The sequence below is a fragment of the Ornithodoros turicata genome, chromosome 10 (assembly GCF_037126465.1).
Source record: "Ornithodoros turicata isolate Travis chromosome 10, ASM3712646v1, whole genome shotgun sequence".
NCBI classification, from domain to species: Eukaryota; Metazoa; Arthropoda; class Arachnida; order Ixodida; family Argasidae; genus Ornithodoros; species Ornithodoros turicata.
This window is the reverse complement of record NC_088210.1, coordinates 14,166,188-14,190,676: the sequence shown is the minus strand read 5'-3', so window position 1 is coordinate 14,190,676 and position 24,489 is coordinate 14,166,188. Positions and strand designations below refer to the sequence as shown.

The window sequence follows — 24,489 nt, the reverse complement described above, 5'->3', positions numbered from 1 at the left end:
TTTGATTTGCGCACATGTTTGGCATGTTGTCCACTGACGCGATGGACGATACTGTCACTCGGACTGCAAAAACTCAGAAAGAAACGCTGGACAAACACAGTATGATCTCACAGCACAACATGACAAAGTTGGCGAACATAGTGTGCTTCCTGTTGTCAAGTGCGACTAGCGGCGTATTCCAGCAGCGTATCGACGTATTTCACCGGTAAGACGAGCGGTAGTGGACTCGGTATATATATTGCATCCCGACCCTTGCCAGTTGTGCGGTAGGTGAGAGTTAAGGCCCTTCGTTTTCCACAATTACGTGATTCCGTGAAATATCGCGGAATTCGGAATTAATCGCGGAATCCTTCGTTTGGCACAGAGTTTCACGGAATCCTTTATTTTTAAGGGTGCGTGGATATGAGAGTTCTCAAATTCGGATCGAATATCAGTCACTCGAAGTATCCGATTTGCGAATTGAAATAACCAATATTCGGATTTCCGGATAATTCGGCTATTCGCCGAATACGAACGACACCTCCCGAAAGTGGGCTTCACCTGATGCTTCCCTGCATGAGGTGAAGCTGCCCCTACAAAATTGAAGCCTGCTTTACGAAATTGTTTATGCTGCAGGACAAAACAGACAGGTTGTAGTTCAGCTTAGGATTACATTAGCTCAAGTTTATTGTGTATACTTCACCTGAGGAAGGGGCGGCGTCCCTCCCGTATGCAGCTTAGCGGTTGCAGTGGCGGATTTTGATTTGATATCTGGGAGGTTGCCTTCAAGAAGTTAAGACTTTTAAATAATAGCTACAGTCCAAGAACAAAAAGGGGTGTACTAAAAATGTAACTTCCCCAGGGCATGTATTGTAAACTCCTTCCTATAAAGTTCCTATGAACTTTGTAGATGCTGAAAGATCTTTCAGCAGGTATGAAATGATTTCAGGCAACAGACCGCATCAGATGAGAACACAAGATATCATGTATGTAATGCTGAGCCACAACAGTGCTTTGAATCTGTAATTTTATAACATTTTTTGTTCCCACATGATCCAAGAAAATAAAGTGTCTTCCATTTCATGCAGCTGTTGACTGCTCGCCACGGAAAATCGCGGAATTTACGAGTCAGTGCCGCGGAATTTTGAATTTGCCGCAGCAGAAAACGGAGGGCCTTAGTGAGAGTACTTCTTTGGCGCTTGCGCAATGCAGTGATAACGTCAATATCGGCTCTACCGGGAGCCTGTACGACTGGCATACCATGATTTTGAAATTTTGCGTCGTTTGAATACCGTGTAACGAACGTTCTCGCCCCAACGTATTTCGACTTTTTTGGGGGGGGGCGGGGGATGGTGGAAAAAGTGTACAGATTATGCGAGCAAATACGGTATTCCATGGTACAAGTTAGTCTAGAAACGTGAACTGAACCTGAATGGGAGCGTGGGGGGGGTCAGGACCTACGTCATGATAGGGGGTTCTAGAGCACTCCACAGTGCGCATTCTTGGACCCAGCCCGAGCCCGACCTTCCTTTGATTTACCCGCCCGGGTCCGCACTGACCCGCCTCGACAGCTGAACACCTAGCCTGGTGCCCAGTCTGAGCCCGAAGAATTTGGGGATTCTTACAAGCTGGTGACGTCATGTGAATGAAACTGACAGGCTAAATCTGGTTAGGTCGGGTCAGGTCAGGTCAGGTGAATGAAACTGAGAGGCTAAATAATCTGGTCAGGTCCGGTCAGGTCAGGTCAGGTCATGTGAATAAAACTGACAGGCTAAATCTGGTTGGGTTGGGTCGGGTCGGGTCGGGTCGGGTCGGGTCGGGCCGGGCCGGGCTGGGCCGGGCCGGGCCGGGCCAGGCCATCTGGATAAAACTGACAGGCTAAATCTGAACAATCTCACATCCACTGTCTTGTTGTAGTCGCCCTGGGCTTTCTTCTTTTTTTTTTCTTGTTTACTCAGAGTGTCCATCACGCTTCTGCTGTGTTCATTCAAGCAGTTAGATGGACTTTATTGCCGTCGGCAAAATCTTTGCCGTTAATACCTTACTCGTTACGTCATTTCGAAAACGGAAAGTTTTTCGTGAAATTGAAACTGAAATTCTCGGCTATCGCAAGGAAGTGGTGCACTCTTGGCTCCTGTGGCTTTGTAGTGTCTGAAATGTTAGTGGTTTTGTTTCATTGGTGATATGAAGAGGACAGTGTAGGAATGCAGTGCATTGTTGTGTGTATATGTTGTGGTTTAATAGCAAGGCATTATCACAAATATCCAACTGTAACGCACTCGTGTACGAGCATAGTTTGTGACAAACACTCAGCAGCCGGTTACACCAAACAAAAAGGTAATGGTACCTCTCTGTATGTTTTCATTGATCTGCATTCTAGACAAGCTCGCAGTCTCAATATGCAGTGAAATTAGGGCCTTATTATCGCTTTGTTGGGACACTGCAGAGACTGTTGCTCCAAGACAGGGATTAGAAGTGTACTTGTTGTACATTCTCTTGTGCATGAGGCAGTAGGCCCTCGCTATGGTGCAGTGGGGCAGGTCGAAACAGATTAAAGTCTTTAAAGAGAAGTCCTTAAAGGGATTAAAGGGAAGGGGGAACCCTCATGTTTTTGCCAGTGTAGCGAGTGGACAAACACACACACACCCAGCTCCCCCATTTGTGCAAATTACAAATTTTCTCTGCTACTGTATTGCTGTTGCATGCCTCTGCATTGTTCTTTTCTTTTTTTAGTTGAGTTAAACGAGGATCGCCACGTTTGCTCGTGTACTGATCGAGGCGACCTTGTTGCAGAAACTTCCCTTTCTCTGTTTATTCACAAACTTGATGCTCTTTTCAGTGATGTAAGGCGTTGACAAATTGCCTGTAACGGAGATTCAGCATACCTTCAAACATAGACACTTCAAAATTAGCAGGCTTCCTCACCCCCCTTTTTTATTCTTTTCATCCGAAGTTGTCAATCAGACAACACACATTCTGAGACGTGGAAGGTGATGACAAATTCGACACCAGCTGCTTGCCTCTGCATCGCCCGTTTCTTGAATTATGGTGAAACTGCATGCCCTGTGTTGCTCAGTTTCCAGCATAGCCCCTCTGCCAGTGCCGGCTGCCCCCTGGCGTTCGGTCGTTCACTCCGGCAAGCATTCACTTACAGTTGTCTGTATGCATGATTATTTCCTTTATCTAATGGCAGCCGACCTTGATCACGTTCACTTTGTTTTGGGGGACATGGCGTGAGCGATTTTTAGCACCTGTCCCAAAGAGCGTGCCCCTAGCCATAGGCTCCTCCGAGAGATTGAAAACTCTCCGCCTGTGCCCCTGGCAAAAACAAATTGCAAAGGAATCTAGTGGCATTTCATTATCCTCCTTTGTTGCAAATCCTTGCCTTGGAATGCACCTCGTGTATGCGTTCGAATATTCCAGAATTATTCCGAGGCTTTGTGCTGTCTTTTTTCCCCAATGTCCACGTCCATCTCCGTCACCTCCATACTTTGTTCCCTGTAGTGTACGGTTTTTCCACCCATTAAGGCATGAGACTTTTCATCCTTGCTCCTTTCGTTCTCTGGAGGGAATTATTTTCCCGTTTGCCTAATTCGTGCAAGAGGATAAAATGCTCTGACTTGCTATCACCCTGTTCTGATATCGTGCAAATGTACAAACCGAGAGGGGTACTGGCACACATAGTTTCGTAGAGTAAAGGGGTGTTCGTCCAGAGGTCAGTCCTCAGCTCGGTGATGACTGGATGCCCCCCACCTTCACTCTAGGGTAACAATTGCACAACTTCATGGCCACTTTTCAGGCAACATACCCAACAGTGTTTTAACCCCTGATCCACGGGCAATCTTCAATCATCATTGGAACCAAGGACCATTAAACATGCGTGTGGCGCCACCAAGTGTCTTAACGTGCCAACCTCTCAAAGAGCATTGGATCCAATGGTCTCTGACAGGTAGACACATCACGCGCTGGGTGGCGCTACGTGCTTGTTCAATGACTGTTCAATGTTTCAATGGTAATTGAAGACTGTCCATGTGACAGTGGTGTTAATCGTGACAGGTCCTAAGCAGTTACTGTTCACCATTCTTTGATGCATCGTGCCCATAGCGGCTCTTGCACCTACAACTCCAATTCATCGTCATCATCCATCATCACCACCTCCATCTCCAATGTTGTCATGAGCCGTTACGCCTTTAGCCGTCTTTAGCCGTTGTCATTAGCCGTTAGCCTTTACGGCGCTGTATATGTTAGGGGCTCACTTTTTACTGTTATACCTGATATTTACCCCCCTCCCCGATTCGAATCGGTGTAAAACAGGGTTTAGCCCGATATTTACCCAAAAACTGCTGGACCGGGTGGTCCGAAGTCATCCCGACTAGTTAAGTCATCAATATTGATGCTCGAGTAAGCTGAGGATCTACACCTGATTCAATCCGATTAAACCAGAATTGGGTGAATCAGGTTCAGTTCAACCCGATATCCCCCCTCCCCCGATGTTGCTGAAAAATATAACCCGAAAAAGTCGGGCCCTATTTATATTGCGCTTCATAGAAACCGCGCTAACAGTCATGTACACATGAATGCGTATGTGATGAGACAATTTTGCGACGGCAGAGGATTGTGCGATGAAAGCTACGAAATGTGCGTTGCGTCAGTTAGGCGCCGTAACAGAGAGGGACTAACTTTAGAAGTGAAAGGCTGAAAGGACAATGGTTTATCTAGAGCGTAGCTCTGCGAGCTCGTCCCTTATTCCGTCGTTGATGGTGCTGGCCGAAGGTTTTGCAAATTGCCGTGGCAGTGTTTCTTGCAGGCTTTGTAACACTGTTGCCTTCTGCTATACACTTCACCACTGTGCTGCTGCTACTGCTTGCTTGTCTCCTGCTTATGCTCACAAGTCGGTGACAGCGAATTCAACAGTGTTGGGGAAGCTAGTCCCAGTAGTCCTAGTTCCAGTATGTTTCCTCGTACGATTCTGCAGCCAGCTGCTTCTGGTTTCCAGTAGTTCCCTTATCCCTTTGGTCCTTGAGGGTGCAGATGCTGAAACAGAGATCACTTTCGAGGAATCTTTCAGATCAGTCGAGAAACTTTCAAAGATCTGGGCCCGTTTGAGCAAAAATTGTGCTAGGAACCTTGCCGTAAGGAACTTCCTTGCAGTAAGGAGCTTCCTTAAGAGCTTCCTCACCGTAAGGAACTGCGCGGCTTTGTGAGCCACGTTTACACTTGGGCACGTGATGCAGCCGTTATCTTTGTTCTCTTCAAACATGCTGTCAAAGCTGCGCTAAAGGAAGCCCCCTATAGAAGCTCTCTGACGGTCCCTACTTGTCTTTTGCAAGGTTGCCACACCTACATACGAGTTCAGTGAACTCTTAAATATTTGCACGACACTCGAAATATGCTTCAAAGCCTGCAATGTCCTGTGCCTTAACGCCACGTACGTATTATGTCAGACGTCTTCGGTGTTTGGTGTCCTGACGCAGAAAGACTTTAGTTTTGGGCTTGGCAGCGAGCTCATCAATCACTCTCTCTTTTTTTTTTTTTTTTTTTCGCAAGCTGCTGTCACGGATATTGCAACCTACAGTACATGCTTATAGTAATCACGAGACGAAAATGGTGTACGACGAAAGTGCCTACTCTCGTGCAACTGCGGTCTCGCAAGACGTACACGAGTAAACGTGGTGGCCCGGTGGAGTACCGATTGACGATTAGGCGCCCTGTTCCCCCAGGAGGACAGCCAGCAGAGGAGACTCCTCCAATTTACTACGCCTGGGTGTATACTATATCAGTAGCCTCTATAGCGAGGGTCCACTGTGCCGGGTTCGTACGTGCCTTTTATCTGTCCGCAACTGACAGAATCGAGCTGAGCCCAATTTACTATGCACGCTATACTACACAATGCTACATACTACAGCGTTCATCAGTTGCGCACGTGCCGTTAGCCGAGAACTCCGTCACCGGGCCTGGCGCTGCCGTAGCAATGCGGCTCCTGCACGACACAGTGCGCATAAAGACTTGCTGTTATTGAAGGACCCCTTGCACATCACGGGGGTTTGCCAGGCAGGGTTGTTGTTGCCGCCGTGACCTACTACATTATAATGACCGTGTCATAGACGCCCCTTCCCGATGCCGCATCTGGAAGCTAGCGGTGGCGCCACTCGTCGGCCAGATTATTGCTTCCTCAACTTCTGCGATGCTTTGTACGTCTGCTTACCTTAGTACTTTTGCACAAGTGGTGGATGTCCCACAGAACTTGATTATCATCATCATCATCATCGTTCTGCGCATTTTGGTAAGAGCTGTTGCTGTCGTCTGCTACGGTAGTCGTACGTCCACGTGCGTGTTCGAAATTCAAAGTTCCATCGCCCAATCACGATGTAGATCTCGCGGGCCAATTGGTGGCGCCCTAGCGGATCGTGCGGACAGCCCCTCATACGGTTTGCCGGTCGTGACACAGTCGTTATAATGTAGTGGGTCGTGGTTGCCGCCTGGAGGTTCACTGCTTACGGAACGTGTCCAACTGAATGAGTTTTTTTTTTTTTTTTACTACTCCCAGCACTAGCTTACGAACAAAGCATGCATTGACTTTTTGACAGACAGTGCTTTGAAAGAGATTGTCTCACTGACTTGGTCCCTCAAGCATGCTACGCGTAGTGTGGAGCAACGTTCTTCCATCCAGTGTTGGATAGAAAGATAAATGCTGGTTCAGGTGACCGAATTCACGTGAAGGAATGAAAAGCATCGTTTCTCAATAATGTTTATTGGTCACGCCCATGGTGGGTATCCAGAAAGTAAGTGCCGACTGCCCTTGAGAAGGAAACAAAGGTCGTTTGAGTTTGAAGGTAAAAGAGATCGTAAAATTTTTTCTATATGCTGCTCACAAAGGTGGTGAAGAAGTCGGCCTGTTTCAGATTCCCTGCGTCTCAAAAAACGGATAGCTGACCTCATTTCATGGACGGTGGGCTGCACCGTTGTTGCGTACATTTTAGAAGGGCACTAAAACACAAAAAAGGACCTGTTCTCAGATGGAAGTCGGAGTTTCAAGCGCTATGCAACCAAAATTATTCTCCTTGGCACTACTATTTGTTATAGAAATGCTATAGAAAGTCTGAAAAAAGCGCAGCGTTTTGTGTCAGCCAACGGGATTTCATTTCGTTTGTTTATTTAACCCTTAAAGGCCCGGGGGCATTACATAAGAGGGGGTAAATAAGCAAAGGAGAACACAGTAATGCTAACAACGAGATACAGTGTAAGGTAATCCAAAGAATACAAAAATCTTCGAGATCTTTGAGATGCAAAAATTGAGAAGGCCAATCAGGCAACAGAATATGTGCTCTTGAGCTTGTTGTGCGTCCGTATATATCGAATGTAGTACATACTGCCATGTTCTCGTATATGTACTGCGCATCATGCACCCTGCTGCATTTTTTTAAAAGCGACAACCTAATTACCATTGGTCGCATGTCGTATGTTAGGATGATAGGAAAATTGTCAAGTACTGTGATACACCGGATTATCTGTACATCGCTACAGTAGCTGCTTTCACTTTATAGGTTACTGTACTGTTACTTTAATGCGAAGTCACTCTGCTGTGGGGCACACACATCTGGCCCATCTGGCAGTGCAACTTCCTGATGCGCAAAGTGACACTGTTGTGTCACTGTTTTTGATTATCACTGAATGCAATGAACACAGCCTTTTAAATTATTTGAGTTATTTGAAAATTATTTGGTGCTTTAGTGCCCTTTTAAGTACCATGAAAGATGCATTAACACAATGTTAATGTGCTGTCTGTGACATCCCCCCGCATTAATGAACATGCATGACCACAGTAGTGACCGCAGATGTTTTCCAGCGTTTCCAAACGGAACTTACTTTCTGGAATACCCCCCCTCGTACAGCTTGTGCCATACTCGTCTGGAATCGACAGCTTGCTGTTTATCCCGCCTGAAATCTCCAGGCATTGCAAAGATGGTTTGTTTCAACTAACAGTGATATACCGGGTAGCATGCCGTGCGTGTCTATTAGTGTGAAGAAACATTCTTGCAAGACCCGCAGATTTCAGACAGGATAAACCGCAAGCTGTCGATTCCAGACAAGCATGTTGCAAGCTGTGCATGTGAGCACCAACTATTCTTGCGTTTGCTGACCAAAAGCGAGGGAGGCTCCGTCACCTGCATGCGGGCCAATAGGAGGATGCGGAGGGCGTACACTTCCCAAGCCTCTGCTCTCGCCTAAGAGATGGCGCAGTGTTACCGTTGTTTCGCGTGTCGCAAGGCTTCTGTCATGGCCGCCGCACCCAATCTAACCAATGGCTGAACGAGGCTTGGACAAGAGTGTAGCTACTGTTATTTCGCGTGTCTCAAGGCTTCTGCCATGGCGCACCAACGGACATGAAGCGGTTGCTTAGATTGGTGTGCCATGACGGAAGCCTTGCAACACGCGAAACACAGGTAATGCTGCGCCATCTCTTAGGCGAGAGCAGACGCTCGGGAAGTGCCTACCTTCCGCGTTCTCCTATTGGCCCGCATCCAGTGGGCGGAGATTCCATCGTTCTCGGTCAGCAAACGAAGAGATAGTCCGAGCACCATACTCGAAAGCAGAACCACGTCCGTCGTACCTTCACAGTATCCCGGCTACGTGTCGCATACTTGGGGGGGGGTTTGCAGCTTGCTAACAGTGACTGATATGTAGGGGTGATGATGCCTTGCCCACGTTTGGCGGGTAAACCCAACTTTGCGGTGGTTTCTTGTGGCAGGTGTGTTTGCAGTGTGTGCTGGTGTGTGTGCTTCTGTGTTTTGTCTCATTTCCCTGACTGTTTTTGTGTTTTCTGTTGTTTTAGTGTTGCCCAGGCTGTTCCCACCAGGTAATGCCCGATGCGAGTAGCTCGCATTTCCCCATGAATTAGCAGCATTTCAGGCATGCAACTCCTAATACTGTCTCTTCAGTGCTGTTAATTACAAGCAGTAGCACACAGAGTAATGGGCGTTGTTGCTGCTCATGTAGACTGTAGTGTACGCCGGGTTCAGACTTGCGGGACCACCTTGAGAATAAGGCTGCTACGTTTCCAAAATTGAGTGGGTGCCGTTTCGGTTTGGGTTCAACGTCAATTCACAAGAAGCTTCACAAGCATGTAGCTTTGTGCCTGTGAGCCTGAAGCACTACTGAGAACTTGGCACCGAGGAGTGCAGTAAATGTATGAAACGTGTTTTTCCTCTCTTCCTTCTTTTTATAGAGCTCTCGTTACAGCTTATGAACGTTTATTTATTGATACTGTTAGTCCTTCTTCGGGCCCGTTATGGGAGAGGCCAGAACAAACGAGAAAAACGGGGTACAATATGCATTATGTTGCAGTGAACAAAGAAAGATGAATTACATACTGCATGACTCTGTACAACTTAAAATAATGCGAAACGGTTTTCACACAAAATACGTTGAACGTTCGCGTGTGGCTTTAATAAAGAAGCTTGAGCACCACTTAGATAACTCAGTGCATGCACGATGTACACATGACTCAGTGGCTCACGTAGTCAGGCACACATTCCGCAGTGATTCGTTTCGTATGTGATGTACTGTTTGGGGCACAGTTGCCTAAAATCTCCAGTCCGTGGCGGAGCAGTCCCCTATCGGCGATGTCGCGCACGAAGGAACTGTACCATTACCTTCCCCGAGGGGAGGCCGCGCTCAACTGCTCTCCGTAGCAGACGCCGCCGAGAGTGCGATGGCCCTCTCTCCCGACAGGTGGCGGTGCGTGGCCTCCCCTCGGAGACTGTAGTGGTATAGTTCCTTCGTGCAAGACATCGCCGACAGCGGACTGCTCAGCCACGGGGTAGAGATTTTGGATAACCGTGTCCCAAACAGTACGCACACATTTACTCTGTACAAGTTGTCATTTTATAAACAAATTTTTTGTATAAAAAAATTTCTGGTGTATAAAAAATTTGTATTAAAAATTCGGGCTAATTTTTAAAAATTTGTCGTTAATGCACTAAGCCACACTGCGGCCAAGAGATGTAGCGTCAGAGGGTGAGAACCCTGCTGAAGACTTGTTAATAAAACAAGTTGAGATTAATAAAAAAATGCGACCTTTTTTTTGTATAAAAAAATTTGGGCAAACTTTTAAAAATTTGTTGTTAACGCACTAAGCCACACTGCGGCCAAGAGATGTAGTGTCAGAGGGTGAGAACCCTGCTGAAGACTTGTCCAAAGGCCACAGCTGGCGAGAAGACATTCACGAGAAGGCACATTCACGTGGTGTCGGTTGGAGTTAGGCGTTAACACGTTCACTGTCGCCATAGAAGAGGGACATTTATTTTGGTGACGGTAATCGGGGTGTTCCGTTGCCAGGTGCGATGAGGTGACCACGCCGGTGTCGTCCTTCCCGGAAGGGAGCATTTTGTGGGTTTGCTCGCACGTTATCACGCACCGACACGTTGTACATGTGGCACAAAATGTTTGTGACAATGTTGAGCAGCAACATTCCCATTACTGTGTCTTGGGCTGCCGTGCCCATGGCTTTTGTGTTGTAGTTGATATCAGATGGCATGAAGATAGGCCTAACGAGTAACCCAATAACCCCCCTATTGACTATTGAACGAGTTGTGTCTCGGAAATGAGACCGATTGCATGCGAGCATCATCGGTGAGACACCCCCTAGTGGAGACTACCTCTGCGAGCTCACTCTCACGGCCGTTTCCGAGAGACTCGTAGCGTGGGACAGAAAACGCGAAAAAGGGGGCTTCCTCGGAGGTGCCGACGACATTGGGCGGGTCCGAAGAAACCCGTGGGAGTGAGCTTGCCCGTTTCCAGTCCCATTTCACACGTACCAGCTCGAGGGGAATTTCTGTCTCGCTCCGTTTCGTGTTTAGACGCGTTACTGGAGGAGACACAAGAGGCTTCCAGTTCGTCCTCACTGCCTCTACAGGTTTTCCCGGCGATTTTAATCCAAGCGCCATCAAAATTAATCCACGTGCCATGCAAACTTTATGGGGCATGGATTAATTTAGCTGGCACTTGGATTAAAATCGCCGGGAAAACCTGTAGAACGTTGTACTCGATGTAAGACAGACGACTCGCGTTAAAGGCGGCTTGACACTTTGGTAGGGTGTCGTTCATTGCATCACGGGCACATTGTGCTACAAACCTAGAGCATTGAGGGAAAAAATTTTGCTATTTTGCTGAGTGTTGTAGTTGGTGAGATAGGAACCCTTTAAAAAACTACAGAGGGTCGAGACAACAATGCCCATTTTCGTTTGTTCGAGAAAGCACGAGGACGACGTTACGTTCTCGAGAAAATTTGCGTGCTGAAAAACAAAAACGTTTGTAACATAATGTTTTCGTCATGTATATTTTTTTCCTACAAACGAAATGACTTGTGATGTGCGGATGTACCCAATATCTGCGTGGACGCAGTACACCTATTTTTGGCATACCTCGAGAGGAAGTGTCGCGACTCCTTTAAGGATATTTGCACGCACATTATATCGTCTAACAGTTGGGCATAAATTATGTTTAGCGGGCCCCGTACTTGATTCATAGGCGGGAGACAGGACGGCAGACAGTAAACAAAAAATGTTCGCACGAACACCCCTGAGGTACATTATTGTTATCCTGCCGTCAGGACTTCACTTCCGTTCGGAGCACTGTCCTCTTTATTTATTAGTGCGATCATATATTACAACATCCAACGGTAACGTCACCAGCCGTAACAATAAACGTGCAGAAGACGTGCACTGAAACAGCGTGCCGTTGTACGCAACATGCCGCACCTTTATTGGAGTGCGTCAGAGGAGTCGGAATGCGAGTGATTCTGTTCCGAAAATTGTTGCAGCTCACCAGGGTTTACGTGTGGACGAGAACGGTGTCAGCATTCCTGCAAAGTTTGGAACGTGTGAGATGGGGGCTGAAACTAACTTTCTATGCATGTTTTTTTTTTTTAACCTTTCAGAGCTGCTTTTAGAAGTGTGCCCATGCCCCTGTGTGTACGCTGACACGTGTAATCTTTGGTTTGCCTTTTTCAGGTGTCTGAGACAGCCTGCCATAGGCAAAGAATTTAGGTAAAAAGAAAGAAATAGGCCCTAATAGACACGGACAGCCTCAAACTAGTGCAGCCAACTTATAATGGGGGATGGGGAGGGGTTATGACAGGCAAAACGTGATTTGAGGTCCTTAAAAAAGAAGAAATTGGTTCCATATACTTCATCAAGCAAGCACGTCCCCCTGCCTCTTGTGCAAGTTTGCGGAAGCCACTGCTCAGTGGAACCTTATGCTCTTGTGGCAGGTGCACAGGGGAGAAAAAAAAAAAAAAAAATTGAAATGGCCAAATGCAGTTCTGTACTGGACTCCTCCATGTAGGCTTACTGAAGAAATGAAATTATTAGTAAAATGCATCCTGCCTCTCGTTGTGCATTTTCAATGGAGTGGTTCCTTCGCTCTGGAGCTGGAAAGGCTTCAGCAGTGGTAGGGCTCGCTCTCTGCCTGCTTGCTCCCTACACTGAAGCTACGTTACGACGGGACATCGTTCCGCCCCGCTCATGGATGCCTTTTCATTGCGTTTTATTTTTTTAAAAATAAATTTATTTCCACATTGATAGACACTGAAGAACAGAAAATATTGTACATGGTGGCTCCTGACGTGAGACGACGTAACAACTAATGGCGAATTCGGGTGGTCATTTCGAAGCAACTTTTTTTGCCAGATCTCGAGCAGTCCTGTTCGCTTGGTCAAAATGAAGCAAATCCCGCATGTTCGCGTGGCGCTTTCCGAGCGCTCGGAATTTGCTAGCTAGCACTTTTTTTTGCCCGGTCTCAAAACGATCGAGCAGCAGATTGCTCAACTGTATCCGGTGTCGTCACATCCGCACTGCAACGGTGGCGAGTGCCCTCATTGGCCCGCATGTTGAAATCACGTGGTTTAGCAGACGACAGAACTCGAAGACCATCGAAGACTTGCGACCGCGACGCCCCTAGCGTGATCCAAGTACCTAAAACCGCTAGGTTCCTAGCAATCATGTTCGGGTGGCAACGGTCACGTGATCCAGCTCGGTCGCCGACCTAGCAATTTCCGAGCGCTCGGCCGTTTTGCTAGGAAATGACCACCCGAATTCGCTATAAGAGTCCACCATTCACGGCCGTGCTTCGGCGGCCGTAGCCACGGGAAGCCCCATGAGCAGCCACTGGTATAGCCACAGAAAGCCTGTGTTTTGAAATCGCCGGCAGCGAATGGCTAACATCCCGACTTTGTCAGGTCTTCTATATCTAGGTGGCGTTGGCGCAGCTCACCAGTTTCCCCCCTCTTCCTTATTGAGGCCTGATTGGTCACTCTTTCAGATGAGGGGACAACAGCTCAAGGTCAGGCGCGCGTGGTTTCTTCTGTGAACGCCATGCGTGGGAGAACGAGGTCGGTGTATGAATCTATAAATACTTCTCTCTGGCTTGTGCGGTAAACTGTTTTCAACGTGCTCCCCCGGCTAGACTGCGCTGCGCTTTCAATATGGCCGTCCAGGATAAAGCCGTGTATATATACCAGTGGCGGATCCAGGGGGAGGGGCGGTTGAGCGATCACCCTCCCCCCCCCCCCCAAAAAAAAGTCAGTTTATACATTGGATTTCCCTCTCGCCCCTCCCCCACTACGCGCTCCGACAAAGAAACCCCCCCTTCCCAAACCGAGGATCGATCCGCCCCTGATATATACTACTGGATTAATGAAGTACCAGTGCAGACTTCATTTTGTATTATAAATCAACCATGCTCCCTGCTCCGTACGTAAAATCTAAATGCCGTCAGTGAATATTACGCGCTTCCACAAATATTCGAAAGAAGCCGCAAAGCTACTACGTAGTTTCGGATTTCTCCACGAATTGGTGACGTCATCGGGAGTCTGAGTCTTCCTAGCAACCGCGCGAGCGTTTCTGCTCGTCTGCCAGCAGCTCTGCTGAGGTGACTGAGATCGGCCTTCGACGAGCAATACTTGCACGTGAAATAGAGAACCAATGTTTTGAGGGGGGGGGGGGGGGGGGGGGCTACAGGTGAGGGACACGTAGATAGCGGTGGCATAAATTTGGTAAGATTCGGAAGACAGGTTTTAGTCTCTCGCTACCGCACCGAATCAACAGATGAGATTCCGAGTCATGCACGCTCTCATTGGTTCCGGTAGGTCACGTTACCAACGGCATACTAAATCTCGCCATTATATCCGTATGCAGGGTTCGTACAGGCCCTCGAGATCCTTGATTACCATTGACTTTCAATAAAGCTTTTAAACGGCCGTTCAAACCCCTCACTCCCCAGTTGTATTCCTTGAAATTGAAAATGCAGACAAAGCTAGTTAACCGAAATCAACACAGTGCAAGTGATGCGGAGTTGTAAAGCATTTGCAGGGAGGAGCGTGCCCTCTTAGTGTTCATGTTGATGAGGGGACCCTGTTGGACACATTCGAAGGCTTGCGCGTCATGGCTCGTCTTGCTTCAACTTTCAATGTGTCTCGTGTTTCGAATTCGGGTCTAAGGAGATGCTACAAGTGCAAGTTCCAGACTGCGTGGCTACGACATAATCACGCAAACCGTATCGCTGCTGGGTCAGACCAGAACCAAGTGAACGCGCGATATTTCAGAAGGCGATCAACGTCGCTACCATGGATGAACCGGTGTCGAAAAGTCTGTGTCGTCTACGTTCATGTTTCCGTATGGTGAAATGCTATAGTGAAACCACGAGGAGCTTCACTTGCGGGGAGAAAAGACGTGCGTACACTCCATTCATGATCTATACGGCCTTTATTTTGCTTTACAAGTTCAAGACATGGTGGAGAAATCGGAACGCTTTGTGCTGCTATGTATTAGATGAAACAATGAATGCAGTAATTTGACGTCAGTGTCAAGCTCTGTCACGCATTACATTGTTCAAAACTCGAAGAAAGGTTCGGCGACTGACATAGCGACACAAACGCTAAGTCTCTGACCTCAAGCTTCACGCTGTCAGTCGTCGATTCCAGCAAACTAGCTCGCGTTAGAGGACTTTTGGAAGGTTCAAATCCAGCGAAGAAAGAGCCTGAGCTTGGGCGACACGGGGGACGCGATGCTATTTTATCAAGGTTCAAATCAAGGCGCAGTCCCTCCACCTACATACATGGCGTTCACATAGAACAAGTCTATAAACTGCCACCCGACATCCGGGCTTTCCCTTATACCTACCCCAATGATTCAGTACGTGACTGGAAATGACCTTGTTAACCCAATCCCCCATCAACCTCGAATAAACACGCTCGGCAATGCACAATATGGCTATTTATTTTGGCACCATTACTAACGGCCTGCGTGTGCAGAGCTACTATTTGTTACTGTATTGCCCTGAGGCAGGGCATGCGACCTCAGCTTCTTCCACTGGCATTGGACTGTCGCATAGGCGCGGGATTGATCTTGAGGAAGAGGTAGTCCCAACACCAGGTATTGTAGGCCAGCAGCACGACCAGGGTGCAGCCAACCTTCATCGCGAACCCCGGTAGCAGAAACTCGTCGTCTTGCAGATCGCCAAAGTCGGTGACGAATTCGCTGACAGGGGTAGCTGTTGCGGCGAGGAAGCCGAAATAGGAGCAGAAGATGAACGGCATTAGCAGGTACATTGGGTGGACCTGGACACAAGCCTTCTCAGTGAGTATCATTTCTGGGCCTCGACCACGATGATTCAGAACGCACAACACACATCCGAGGAACTGGGTCAACAGCTACAAAATTACGAAGCAGTCACGTAATTTTGAGTAACGATATCACCCGACTTGTAGCTTGTAGTCCTGCCTTAGCTGTTACGACATTATAACGAAACCGCTTTATTAAAAGTATCGCAGAACTGGTTCCAATGCGTGCGTTTCGACCCGGATTATCCGAATTGTACTGCCGACCGGATCCGCTTACTGCGAAGAGAGCCGACGGAAGATCGTAGGGCAAAACCAGCTTACGTATTTTTTTCGTTTGCACCTAAATTAAAGGCTGCCCAAAGCTCTCATCACCGAGATTTCTTTCCTCGTTTTGAATGTTTTTAAGGCTCCTTTATTTCCTATACGCTTTCGAGGCTATTATCACTTTTGTAGGGTATCCGCTCATACCGAATTGCCGCTTATATCGAATTTTCCTCGATTCCGCTCACTTATTGTTATAAGAAAGCTGCACCGTATACCGTTCCACCAGAGCTTCTGTGCCAAATGCGCTTCAAGCAATGTAAGGGTCCACAGCGACGTCATCCCACGAGCTCCACCCTTGTGACTGTTTCTGACATCGTCACCGCTTTTTACCCACTACAATACGCCAACTGTTGATTTGCGTGCGCCCCTCGTGCTCAGGACACAGGACCACGAGCTCCGCAGCACATTCCGAACAAACCGCCATGCACAGGATGATATGGGTCTCTCAATTTCGTTAAAGGAGTACAGAGGGCCATCCAAAAGAATTTCAGATTAAGACATCTGATGAAAGTGTGTGTGTCATTATACCGAATAGCGCGAAAGGTTTTGATCTGTGCAATTTGTTTCCCAGAAAAAAAACTCGCATAAACATAGCTCCGCGCCTTCACCCTTAACTCGCCACTCCAGCTATAACGAGGATGAGGAGGTATGATGGCACGTCACCGATGACGGCATAAGGAGACTCGTTCTGGTTTGCCGGTCAGTGGGGGTCAGCGCCTTGTCCCTTTGCCGCCGTAAACCTGTTTTGCCAGTTTTCCTGGAGAATTGGGGATAGAAGGAGCGGCCGAAGCATTACCGAGCAAGGAGAAAGGCTTTATCAGAAACCCGAACAGCCGAGTAGCAGACGACAGCGGAGTAGCAGACAACATTTCTCTAGGCCAATCAGCGAGCGTTCTCCTTATAGCGTCAGCTCGAGGTTCCAGGCAGATCACAGGCTGGTACTGGTACTGCTCTTCACCACCGTTGCGCACGGTCGCTTTCTGCGGCGTATTTCAGATTCAATTTCTGCGATAATTATGACTCTGTGGTGTAAATTACTTCGCATGGTGCATCTTACTGGCCTACTTAACAGTTTTATAGGAAGAAAACTGGGTGTTAAAAATGACTTCTGTGCTACTTTAAGATGGGGGCGTACGCCCCACTCCTCAAATTAGAGGCTTCACTCTGCCCAGTAGTTGGCTAAGAACGTGTTATGCAGTGAAGGTCTGTTCTACGAGTGTGATGTTGGGGGTGCATAGGTCCACTGTAGCGCTCCTGGCGGTGAACGGAAACGGGTACGAAAAAGGAGCGCAGAGTTCCTTGACGCATCGACCAGGGTTCGAAAGACACTGGTCATTGAATGTAACACTCCATATACTGCGATTTCCAACCGCGTGATAATACTTTCACTAACCTTGAGCAGGTCCGACATGAAGCAAATTAAAGGAGCGAATATTATGATATTGTTGAGCGAGTTGTTGATCTCTGCAAGGAGAAGCGCGGCCCCCGCTAGCATGGCCTGCAGCCCAAAAGTAGACCCCAGGAGACTCTGGGGCAGCACACGCTCCACGTACTTCAGCAAGTCCTGATCGATAATCAGTCGTGTGATGCACACACCGGCGCCCATTGTGATAACGAAGGCCCAGGAGATTTTCTTGAGACCATCACGTATGCTGTACGCCCTGTAACAATCACGTCTTTACCACGCAGCACGCTAAGCGTAGCACGAACCGCTAACACGCTAAGGCACGCCATATCTTTTATTCCGTATTCTAAATCAACCTTCTTCAAAGGCTCAGTACGCAGAATACAAAATGGAGTCCGTGAACATGAACACAACACGCTTCCACAAATTTCACTTCATAGTTTCGGATTCTCCAAGGGCGGGTGACGTCACCGAGAGCTGTGTCTCCTATACGCTGTGCAAGTGCGTCTCTGCGCGTGAGAGGGAAGAGGGAGGGCGCCGCCGTAGCCAATGGGGCTTTCCGAGTGGAGTAACCGGGAGAGGAGATATGCGCAGAACGCTCGCTTACTTGCAGAGCGCACCGCATTTCCCCACCGCAGAGAAACGTGGGACAAGTGACGTGAGACGCCATTCTGCGCGCTAAACCAATGGAAACCCGAGACTCTGGTCACCGCCATTGTTAGAGGAAAGAGGGGAGTCGTCGAGGAGCGAGCGTTGCACAACACGGCGCAAATATTTGCAACAGCAATTGTGTAGTAATTGTAACAAACAGCAAACCGTTTGTACACAATGCGGTTTTTGTTTCTGCGTGACGTTTTGGATGTCTTCCGACCACGGTAATTATTTTTATCCGATAATCTCGCAGTAAAACGCGCAGTTTTGCACATAAGGCCTCGTACTGTTGAGGACTTCCATGACATGTGATAACGACCGCGCGAGACTCACTGAGCTAACTACAGAGAAATGGGCTGCCATGTTGCGGAAGAAACACGACATATTTTACGTTGGCAAAATACGTTCATCTCTTGGCATTATGACGAAGGAGATATGTCGGTTAGCGGCAAAACGACATGTAAGCAAAGTCACATGACCTCAAAATGACGTTTTCCATGACGTGCGACTAGGACAATGTGACGGTTTTGCAAAGAGCACCCGCTTGAGGGTAGTTACAAAGATGGCGGATTTATGCCACCTCTGTGGGTGCCCTGTTCAAATGTCCACTTGGCCGCTGTCAGACCGAAAAGTGCATGCTAAAATTGGGGTGATGAAATACTTGGTTATTACTCGGTTACAAATGTATGCACCTTTTTACCAGCCTATTCAGTGCATTATCGTTTGTCGCAGGACTACTCCTACCTTACACATTTCTGCACTTTACGTTATTGTGAAATTTGTCGTGCGCTCCCCGGTTTGCATTGAGTTCGTCCTGTCCAGTAACCTCTGCTCTACAAAGCAGGGGCGTAGCCAAGGGGGGGGGGGGGGGGGTTACCGTACCTTTGGTAGTGCATTTGGGAGAGGAAAACGAGGGGGAAACCCTCCTTCCCCATGTAAAGTCCCCATAGAACCCCCCCCCCCCCGAAATATTTGCTGGATATATGGCTACTACACTGGTACAATGTAACCGATGCACAGCTAAAACAGGTTGCCAGCACAGCAAATGACAGCATTTCGCACTTTCGACACATTAACCGCCGTATGTAAGTGTGTTTGTGTGCGTCTAATCTGCGTATCTTGATGTCCAGCATGAAAGTACCAAAGGTCCCCGGCAGGCCATGCCCGAAAAGAGGGGTCCACGACACTTTCGCTATACCCATGCAAAAAAGCCGTAACCTTTCTATAGAGAGGCTCAGAAGAGTTACATGCCTGGGATGGACACCACTTTGCTGCTGTATGTTTGTCGCGTGGCCAACCGGCGCAGAATAGAGCGCCATAAAAGCCAAGAAGACGAACACGTTCTCATAGAACGCCGTCCGCATTGGTTCCATGTGCATGAGCTCCGAATAGTAATGGACGCCGACGATGGCAAGACCCATGAGACCGATGGTTACCATGGGGATGAACTCCGTGTACGTGATGGGTCCGAGCTCGGCGAATCTTCGGTAGATGACGTCTTCGAAGGCGCGTTTCGAGATATGGTCACTCGAGAGGACGTCACTGCAACGGATGGAAAGTTTGAGATCAGTGTCGCGGAGCTTCTACTACGTACTTTTTTTGTTCTACCAGTGTTTTGTTGCGCACATGGGCGGATCTAGAGGCGGGGCCCGGATGTCCTGACCCCCACCACAATTTCTGTCTTCACGGTGTTTAACTGACCCTGGATCGCGTGTATAGCAAGCTGTCCATTGTCTGGATCCCCTCAGAAAAATCCTGGATCCGCCACTGGTTGCGGAATACTTTAGTGAGTCCTATTAGTTATTCCTCGTATTAGTTATTCGTATGCGTAACGTGCCATATGGCGGGAGCTCATCAGTTCCCATACTCATACTTCCCGCCGTGTTCTTTTCCTGGGGCCTTCAAGGTTCGAGGTGCTATATTCTCATATTTGGACAAGTCCCGTTTGCATTGGTGCAGCATGGAGTGGATTAGGTAACGAGAGTTACGAGTCTTTGTTTCTTCCGACAATTAAAGTATTTTCTATCTTTTTACTTGGTGCCCCACACTAACTAAACGACGGCAGTTCACGTACGTGACGCGTGCCGATGACGGGAATCGAACCCACACCCCTGATCACGGCGGTCACGTGTGCCACGATTACATTACACGACATTACACGACATCGCGCGCTGACGTCAACGCGCCTGGAAGACACGCACATACATTCACTTCCTGGTGACTCTCTTGCATTTTCTTCCGTCCGCTCACATTCACATCGAGGCATACAAACCGAGGGCAGCTGACTTTTCATCAGCTGCAGTCCTCGAGATCATTCGGCTTTGGTGAGGCTTAAATATTGTGTTCGTCTATCCTAATTGCCGATTCCGCCTCTCCAATGTGAAACAACATCTCGACTCGTATGCCGCACATGAAGCAGGAGAAAGGAAGCCTGCGTGAGATAAGAAAGCCGGGTCTGCTTCTATAGCGAGAGCGAACCGCTGGTGAGGACGGGCCCGGATGTCTTGATCCCCTCTCAATAGACCTCTCCCTGTTTGTAAGCAAATGACGTCATAGTGTTCGACAGCGCCACAAATTTGGTAGAGTTGAACTATACGCTCGAAGCTAGGGGGCGAACAAGGTCGCGCCCGAAAGCCACGGTCTTGAGGGGATTACGATCGTCCCTCAAAGGGACGCGACCTTCGGTTCTACTTTCCTTTCAATAGGAGGCAGCGAACAAGTGCCCATTCGTGGAACCCAGCCCTCCCCTTCCGATTTGTTTCGATTTCAGTCTTGTCTACCAACGTCATGATGACGTTTCTCGGGTAGAGGTCTATTTCTGTCGTCACCATGTATCTACTTCAACCTCGAATCTTAAGTCGTGTGTATAGTATACTGTCCAAGACCAGACCCACCCTCAGAAAACCCTCTAGTATACTTTACTAACCTGGAGTAGCAGACTGACAGCACAAGCCACAGGAGAAGCGTGCAAAGCACTGTCAGGGGCATGTGGCACAGAAACCAGTTGTAGATGGTAAGCCGGTGGTAATCGTAGATTTGCTCCATGAACGCCTTCACGAAGAGATTGCCTCCGCAGCCGACCACAGAGCCCATTGAGCCCAGCACCGCCGAGTAGCTGATGCCGATGAGGAGTCCCTTGCGTACGGTGAAGAACTCATTCAGTATACGTATGACGTCTGGAATGACGATGCCGCCTTCGATCAGGTAACGGGCTTCCATTATAGGGGTGCCGATTCCGACGGGCTTGTGCACGTATCGCGTGCGTAGCTCGAAGACGTGGAAAAGACGGTTGTCCTGGATGTGCTGAATGGCCTCCATGGCGATGGGCAGAACGATAGCGGCCGTGCGCACGCCGTTGGTCCACATGGACACGAGCACGGTGGTGGTGACGAACCCGCCGATGATGAAGCCGGACTTTCCGCCGAATATTAGGAGCAGTGTGAGAATGAGTCGCTTGTGGAGGTTGGTGCCTTCGATACCGTTCAGGACCATACCGTACCTGGCAAGAGGAAAGGTTCACTTGTAGAGAGTTTCCTTACCGGTCTCCTTGTGTACCTACCATATGTACAAGAGCATGGTTTCGGAAGTGTAGTGAATGAGCAGATCTTCGATTTTGGTATTGACAAAGGCTGGCACTAAGATGAGCGGAAGCCATGACACGATAGCTGGGGGCATAGACTGGAACGATTCAGACATTGGCATCAGAAAAAAAAACGAAGTGGGAAATCACTTTTCTGTTCACACTCCCAACAGCTGTCTCCGCCATGGCCTGTTCGGTCAACGGATTACGGTCAACCAATTAGTAATGAGGGTTTCAGGGTCTGCTTTTAAATGGGGGTTATGAAACGGACATTGATATGATAATTGAAAAGGAGTCATGGTCGCATTCGCCCCTCATCAGGGGCGCCGAAGTCCACCGCCACGGGGGAGGGGCTAACCTAAAGAGTGTGCAACGAATGGCACATGCTATACACGCATGAGTTTTGCGTATCCTCGTGTATCCCTTCGTAATCCTATAACACCACGATCGGTCTCAGAGCATAAAAGCAATGCGGCCGCCCCTTGCCCCTTCTTCCAACGCCCCTGCGTCGTTGCGCTATTTTTTGCGCTGCGTTTTAGCTGCGTTTGCGCTGCGTTTTAGTGCGTCGCACGCAAAGGCACTAAAACTATATAGTCGCTTGCAGCGTTCTTGATCGTCTGTCGTCGTCACCTGTACGGTACATGGCTCATAGACATGCATGGAACTTCGCCCCATAACACACTCCTAGCCGAGTTATATATGTCCTTCGCTCTCCCGATTTGTCTAGGATGAGAAACATACACCCATTTTGGGAGACTGCATTTAAATTGATAGTCACAATATAAGGAGTTCGAAAGGTGTTCACGATAACGGTTCCGAAAGCATAAGGTCGTCTTATTCCTTTGATGTGGCTGAATTCACGTTGCTGATCTTTTAACAGACAGCTTCCGTTATCGCAGGCTTCCGTTCTGTGCCAATCAGACCTTGTGGCGGCTCACGTCCCCAACACTGTAGTATATTCTTACCTGAGTATATTCTTATATGATTACCTGAAATAGCCAGAGGAAGAGCACATAGAGCACGATGAAAGAGCAGTGACTCTCATATGATTGGGCCCGGAGCAAGGGTGATAAAACCACCGGCGTAATGTACATGGCGAAGACGCGCACGTAGAAAGTCACTGTCTGAAACCGCTTCGGCAAGTTGTGTCGCACCAGGTCCGTCAGCGTCAGGTCTTCTTGATTGGAAAACTGTCCGATCATGCTACAAAGAGTTCAAAGGCTTATGGATCATATGCCTTGGCAATAGACCTCTACCCGAGAAACGTCATCATGACGTTGGTAGACAGACTGAAACCGAAACAAATCGGAAGGGGGAGGGCTGGGTTCCACGAATGGGCACTTGTTCGCTGCCTCCTATTGAAAGAAAAGTAGGAGCGAAGGTCGCTTCCCTTTCAGGGACCATCGTAATCCCCTCAAGACCGTGGTTTTCGGGCGCGATCTTGTTCGCCCCTATACAGCTTCGATCGTACTTCAACTCTACCAAATTGGTGGCGCTGTCGGACACTATGACGTCATTTGTTTACAAACAAGGAGAGGTCTATTGATCTAGCTTTCCTACATGCTGCCGTGGTCATGCCCCACTGTAAGTTTCTCAGAGCAGGGCTGGATAGGCCATAGCCATAGACCATACCGGGGACGTGCCCGGTGGACTGCTACGATTTGACACGCATGAGCCGCCTTGCTGGGTACTTTCATTCCAGAAAGAAGCCGTCCCCCGTGGGCTGTTCCTAAGCTGTGCGTTCCTTTTCGGTCTACTAATGTCCACTGTCGTGTTATGAACATGGCACTGAATCCCACATACAGTGGATAGAGTATGTGTGAGTTGTTATACATGCATAGGGAGGAACATTTAGCTTGGATCAAAGTGGTAGACGGACTTGATCCATCGATACTGAGCTACGCACTACCATGTGAACACAAGATGTGTTGGCGCCACAAGCACTGCTAAGTAGCTACTACTGCATAGGATAGTGGTGCCCCCTGGTTGGCACTGAACACTAATGCCGAGTCGATGCCGACCCCTTGGGCAATACTGTCACATATAGTTTCAATATATTGTTTTAGTTCTTAAAGCGAAAGCTCTATAATGGGGCCAACCACCGCATAGGCCTGTCCGTAGGGCCACGTGACAGTGACCACGTGACCAAAATTTATCACCAGACAATTGTTGAAGCCTAGCGTTTGTCTTATCTTTATTTCAGGTTTGGCGCAGCACCGAGGCTTCGGGGTTCGAACCCTAGGGTTGGACATATAGTCGTGTTCAACTTAGGGAAAAGAAATCTAGTCCGTCAACTACAGGCGCCGTTGGAAATAAGGAGACACGATAGCGTGTCAGGAGAACTACTGCAGCACTACCATGCGCCATCAGCAGGGGAAAGCACTTTCTGCTGCAGCGCACTGTCATGCGGTCAGTCTTAACAGCCAATACGGAAGCAGAGTGGGTCCGATAGATTACATTGTCCGGCGCAGAGAGGGGGAGAGAGCGTGACCTCGCCGCGTCCAGCCATCCTATCTGCGGCGCAGTAATATTTTGAGAGCTGACGGACTAGATTTAAACTTGCTTGAGCCCAGCGGGCCATCTAACACACAAGTGTCATTCCTTCTCACCTGCCGTGCTTGAAGTATCCAACAGGAGTCTACGGAATTCTTGCTGTACTGTTGCCGGACGGCACCATAAAATCTGCGGACGAGAAGCAGAAGGCCACGAAAGTCGACCAGTTCGCAATGGTTCCAGTTCTTCTTGACGAGATCCAGAGCTAAAAGTGGATGAACGATAGACTGCGACACGCGGGGCCGTGATCGCGTGGCAGTACATGTAGACATAATCACGACTTCCTTCTTTTTCTGCCTGCCCGTTATTTTCAAGTTCAAGCGTGATGCGAGCAAGCAGGAGTATATAGGGAGACACAAAACAGAACACCGTGCGCAC

General features: G+C 48.5%; 3 protein-coding genes across 8 annotated transcripts in view; 1 reads left to right on the top strand and 2 right to left on the bottom strand.

Moving 5' to 3' along the window:
- LOC135370513 (ataxin-2-like protein) overlaps positions 1-12,359 on the top strand; it is a 29,837-nt gene extending 17,478 nt beyond the window's left edge. For 4 of the 6 annotated variants that reach the window (XM_064604281.1, XM_064604280.1, XM_064604278.1 and 1 more), the window contains exons 15-16: positions 8,813-8,889; positions 11,991-12,359. In XM_064604281.1, the coding sequence (XP_064460351.1) occupies positions 8,813-8,856 (44 nt within the window). In that variant the 3' untranslated portion in view covers positions 8,857-8,889; positions 11,991-12,359. The remainder of the gene's footprint in view (positions 1-8,812; positions 8,890-11,990) is intronic. The other 2 variants (XM_064604282.1, XM_064604283.1) reach the window with 2 other exon arrangements.
- Positions 12,360-15,233: 2,874 nt separating this feature from the next.
- LOC135370133 (solute carrier family 13 member 4-like) lies at positions 15,234-17,627 on the bottom strand. Its single transcript, XM_064603820.1, has 2 exons — positions 17,316-17,627; positions 15,234-15,595 (listed from the first exon to the last, which is right to left on the bottom strand). The coding sequence occupies exons 1-2, from the start codon at positions 17,526-17,528 to the stop codon at positions 15,335-15,337; spliced, it is 474 nt and encodes a 157-aa protein (XP_064459890.1). The 5' UTR covers positions 17,529-17,627; the 3' UTR covers positions 15,234-15,334.
- Positions 17,628-18,532: 905 nt separating this feature from the next.
- Positions 18,533-24,364, bottom strand: LOC135369727 (solute carrier family 13 member 2-like). Its single transcript, XM_064603244.1, has 6 exons — positions 24,168-24,364; positions 22,548-22,761; positions 21,538-21,656; positions 20,905-21,477; positions 19,013-19,520; positions 18,533-18,616 (listed from the first exon to the last, which is right to left on the bottom strand). Exons 2-6 carry the CDS (start codon positions 22,758-22,760, stop codon positions 18,533-18,535), a joined length of 1,497 nt encoding a protein of 498 aa, XP_064459314.1. The 5' UTR covers position 22,761; positions 24,168-24,364.
- Between the last annotated feature and the right edge of the window lie 125 nt (positions 24,365-24,489).

Excerpts from the sequence above, each read along its gene's own strand:
- LOC135370133 (XM_064603820.1), bottom strand. The coding sequence starts at position 17,528 with ATGGGCGCCGGTGTGTGCATCACACGACTGATTATCGATCAGGACTTG. Across the intron at positions 15,596-17,315 it reads TCATGTCGGACCTGCTCAAG|GTCCACCCAATGTACCTGCT; the intron begins GTTAGTGAAAGT and ends GCTTGTGTCCAG.
- LOC135369727 (XM_064603244.1), bottom strand. The coding sequence starts at position 22,760 with ATGATCGGACAGTTTTCCAATCAAGAAGACCTGACGCTGACGGACCTG. Across the intron at positions 21,657-22,547 it reads TCTTCCTCTGGCTATTTCAG|TCTATGCCCCCAGCTATCGT; the intron begins GTAATCATATAA and ends GAATCGTTCCAG. Across the intron at positions 19,521-20,904 it reads CTGTCAGTCTGCTACTCCAG|TGACGTCCTCTCGAGTGACC; the intron begins GTTAGTAAAGTA and ends CATCCGTTGCAG.